The sequence below is a fragment of the Morone saxatilis genome, unplaced genomic scaffold (assembly GCF_004916995.1).
Source record: "Morone saxatilis isolate NCDOM2014 unplaced genomic scaffold, NCSU_SB_2.0 Contig455, whole genome shotgun sequence".
In the NCBI taxonomy this organism is placed as follows: Eukaryota; Metazoa; Chordata; class Actinopteri; family Moronidae; genus Morone; species Morone saxatilis.
Genome location: NW_023340046.1, coordinates 1 through 2,675, shown reverse-complemented (window position 1 = coordinate 2,675; position 2,675 = coordinate 1). Strand labels below are relative to the sequence as shown.

Here is a 2,675-nt window from a genome sequence, read left to right as displayed (position 1 = left end):
GGTTCGAATGGGACATCCGATGTCTGAAAAACAACAGTTTCAGTCAGAAGACCAAACAGGAGAGGAGCAGTCAGTGAACCACAGAAGAAGAAAAACTGACCCGTGTCTTAGCCTGCCGGTACTTCCTTGCTGACGTAACGGTCAGACGCTTCCCGTTGACCTTCGGTGGATTTGGCTTTAGGCCCCAGTCGCGCCATCTCTCCGCGTTCCTCATGGCATTCCTCCATCTCGATGAAACCACTGACGACCAAACAGACAGTCAAGACCTCAGAAGAGTCTGTGCTGAACCCGGTTCTGTACCGGTTCTGTGCTGGTTCTGTACTGGACCGGTTCTGTAACTGGACCCGGTTTCTGTACAGTTCTGGGTACTGGAAACGTTCTGTACCGGTTCTGTAACTGGACCCGGTTCTTGTACGGTTCTGTACTGGACTCCCGGTTCTGTACCCGTTCTGTACCGTACCTCTCTCTTCAGCCGGTTGAGGAAGTACTTCCTGACTCTCCCGAACGGCTCGGCCAGTTTCAGGATGGCGTCGTCGGAGTATTTACTGCTGGGGATCTGACCGATGTACACCACCTTACTGGAGCCGCACTGAGCAACAAACAAACAAACAAACAACAACAGTAAACTCTCTTACAGAATCCTGTGGTTTCTGAGCGGTGAGTGGACGGGCTGGTTTCTATGGTGACACTGAACAACCACTGGTGGCGCCGTTAACATCAGTTTAATGACACTCGTGCGAGGTGTTCACCTGGATGGTCGGGTAGCTCATGGAGTGACTGACTCTCACCGGACGGCCGCACACCGACGCCGTCACGTTACTGTTGTAAAACTTGGCCATCGCTCGAGCTTCTTCCTCTGTCCCGAACTGAAGGTACGCCTGATGAGGAAGAGACAGGGAGAGTCAGGGAGAGACGGGGAGAGTCGGGAAGAGACAGACATATGCAGACTGTGGATGCTTCCACCCTGCAGGGGGCGCTGTTACCTCAGGTCTCAGGTCCAGGACCAGGTGTTTGACCACTTTCCCAAAAGGTTTGGCGAGTCCGAGCAGCTCGGTGAGGAAGTTGTAACCTCGTCTGAACCCGACGATGTTGACCACCCTCATACCCTGAAAACAGAGTCAAACCTTTAACTGTTCCCATTATTTGATGCTTTTGATTTCCAGAGTCCGACAGGAGTTTCGGTTTAAAGGAGCCATTTCGTAAGGTCTGTATGAGGACAGAGAATACGTACCCCTCTCCTCGTGTTGTCTGCAGAGGAGAAGAGACACAAACAGAAGATCAGTGTCTGATCCTCGTGTACATTTTAATCCTAAACAGCAGCTCCAACTCTAAATAATCAGGTACCCAAAGAGCCCGACTCCCCGTCTGCTTCGTCCTCGTCCTCTGCCAGTTCGTCCAGCGTCACAAAGTCCTCCATGTTCTCCAGGAAGTCCCGATCAAACTGAACAACACAAACATCATAAACATCATAAACATCATGGTTCTGTTTCTGTTTTATTACTACTATGATTCTCTGAGTCTGAAGCACCATTACTGGGCCTGAGACGCTGTAGTAGCAGTGAGCTTCACATATTAACATTTACAGTGTTTACAGTGTGAGTTCAGGAGAAGTTGGGAGTTAAACTATATATTATAATATAATATATAATCAATAAACAGTATTGATCAGGGTTCATTAAGCGTACCGTGTCTGCAGGCAGGTCTCCCTCCACCGTCTCTGAACTCTCTCCTGCTTCTGCGTTCGGGTCCTCTTTGGTCTCGTGTTCTTCGGTCTCTGACGGTTGCGTCACTCCCTCTGACTCCGCCCCCTGCTTGGCGTTGAAGTCTCGAGGAGTGTCATCGGTGACATCATCACCATGAGGAACCTGTGAACAGGTGAGTGTGTCTGAGAGCTGACAGCAGCTTTAATGGACATAATTAACTTTATTATTTCTTCACCTCCTCCTGTTGGACCTCCTCCGACTCCTCCACCGTTTCCTTTGCAGACTCTGTTCTCTCTGGCTCCTCCTCCGCTGCGTCTCCATCAGTTACCTGCTCCTCCCCCACCTCCTCCTCTCCGTCCTCTCCCTCCATCACTCCTGACACCTCCTCCTCCTCCGCTGCAGGTTTCTCCTCAGGTTTCAGTTTACTCTCCTCCTCCTTCTTCTTCTCCTCTCTGGTTCTGGAGCTGGACGAGGAGTTCCTGAGAGAGCCGGAGGAAGTCCTGGTCCCAGAGGTAGAGGAGGAGGAGGTGAAGGAGGAGGTGGCGTTTGCTCCACCGCTCCTCTGGCTTCGATTGTCTCCACCAGAACCTCCACCGGACCCGCCCTGTCTCCGGTTCACACTGAAACACACAAATGTTTGGTTTTTAACTGCAGCCACTGGGAGGTAACAGACACAGCAAGACTCTTATTTTTATTGTCAGCTGTGAACCATCGCTCTCTAGTGCAGGTGTCTCAGTGCAGGTGTGTCCTCAGCACTCACTTGAGGGTCTTGTACTTGGTGCAGATGTTGAGGCGGATGGGTCTCCCTTTGATGGTGAGCGGGTTCACACTGTAATACTTGACCAGCATCTCTGCGTCCTCCGGTGTCCCCAGCTGGACAAACGCCTGGACACACAGACAGACAGTCAGACAGTCAGAGAGACAGACAGACAGAGAGACAGACAGACAGAGTCAGAGAGACAGACAGACAGA

At 51.4% G+C, this 2,675-nt stretch overlaps 1 protein-coding gene across 1 annotated transcript; it reads right to left on the bottom strand.

The window, feature by feature from the left end:
• Nucleotides 1-460: 460 nt before the first annotated feature.
• LOC118338611 lies at nt 461-2,624 on the bottom strand (the record flags this gene model as incomplete). Its single annotated transcript, XM_035675886.1, is given in 8 exon segments — nt 461-589; nt 750-878; nt 984-1,106; nt 1,232-1,248; nt 1,345-1,441; nt 1,686-1,865; nt 1,939-2,323; nt 2,464-2,624. Coding segments are annotated over 8 exon segments (1,149 nt in total), but the record flags the coding sequence as incomplete, so codon positions are not given.
• Nucleotides 2,625-2,675: the final 51 nt, after the last annotated feature.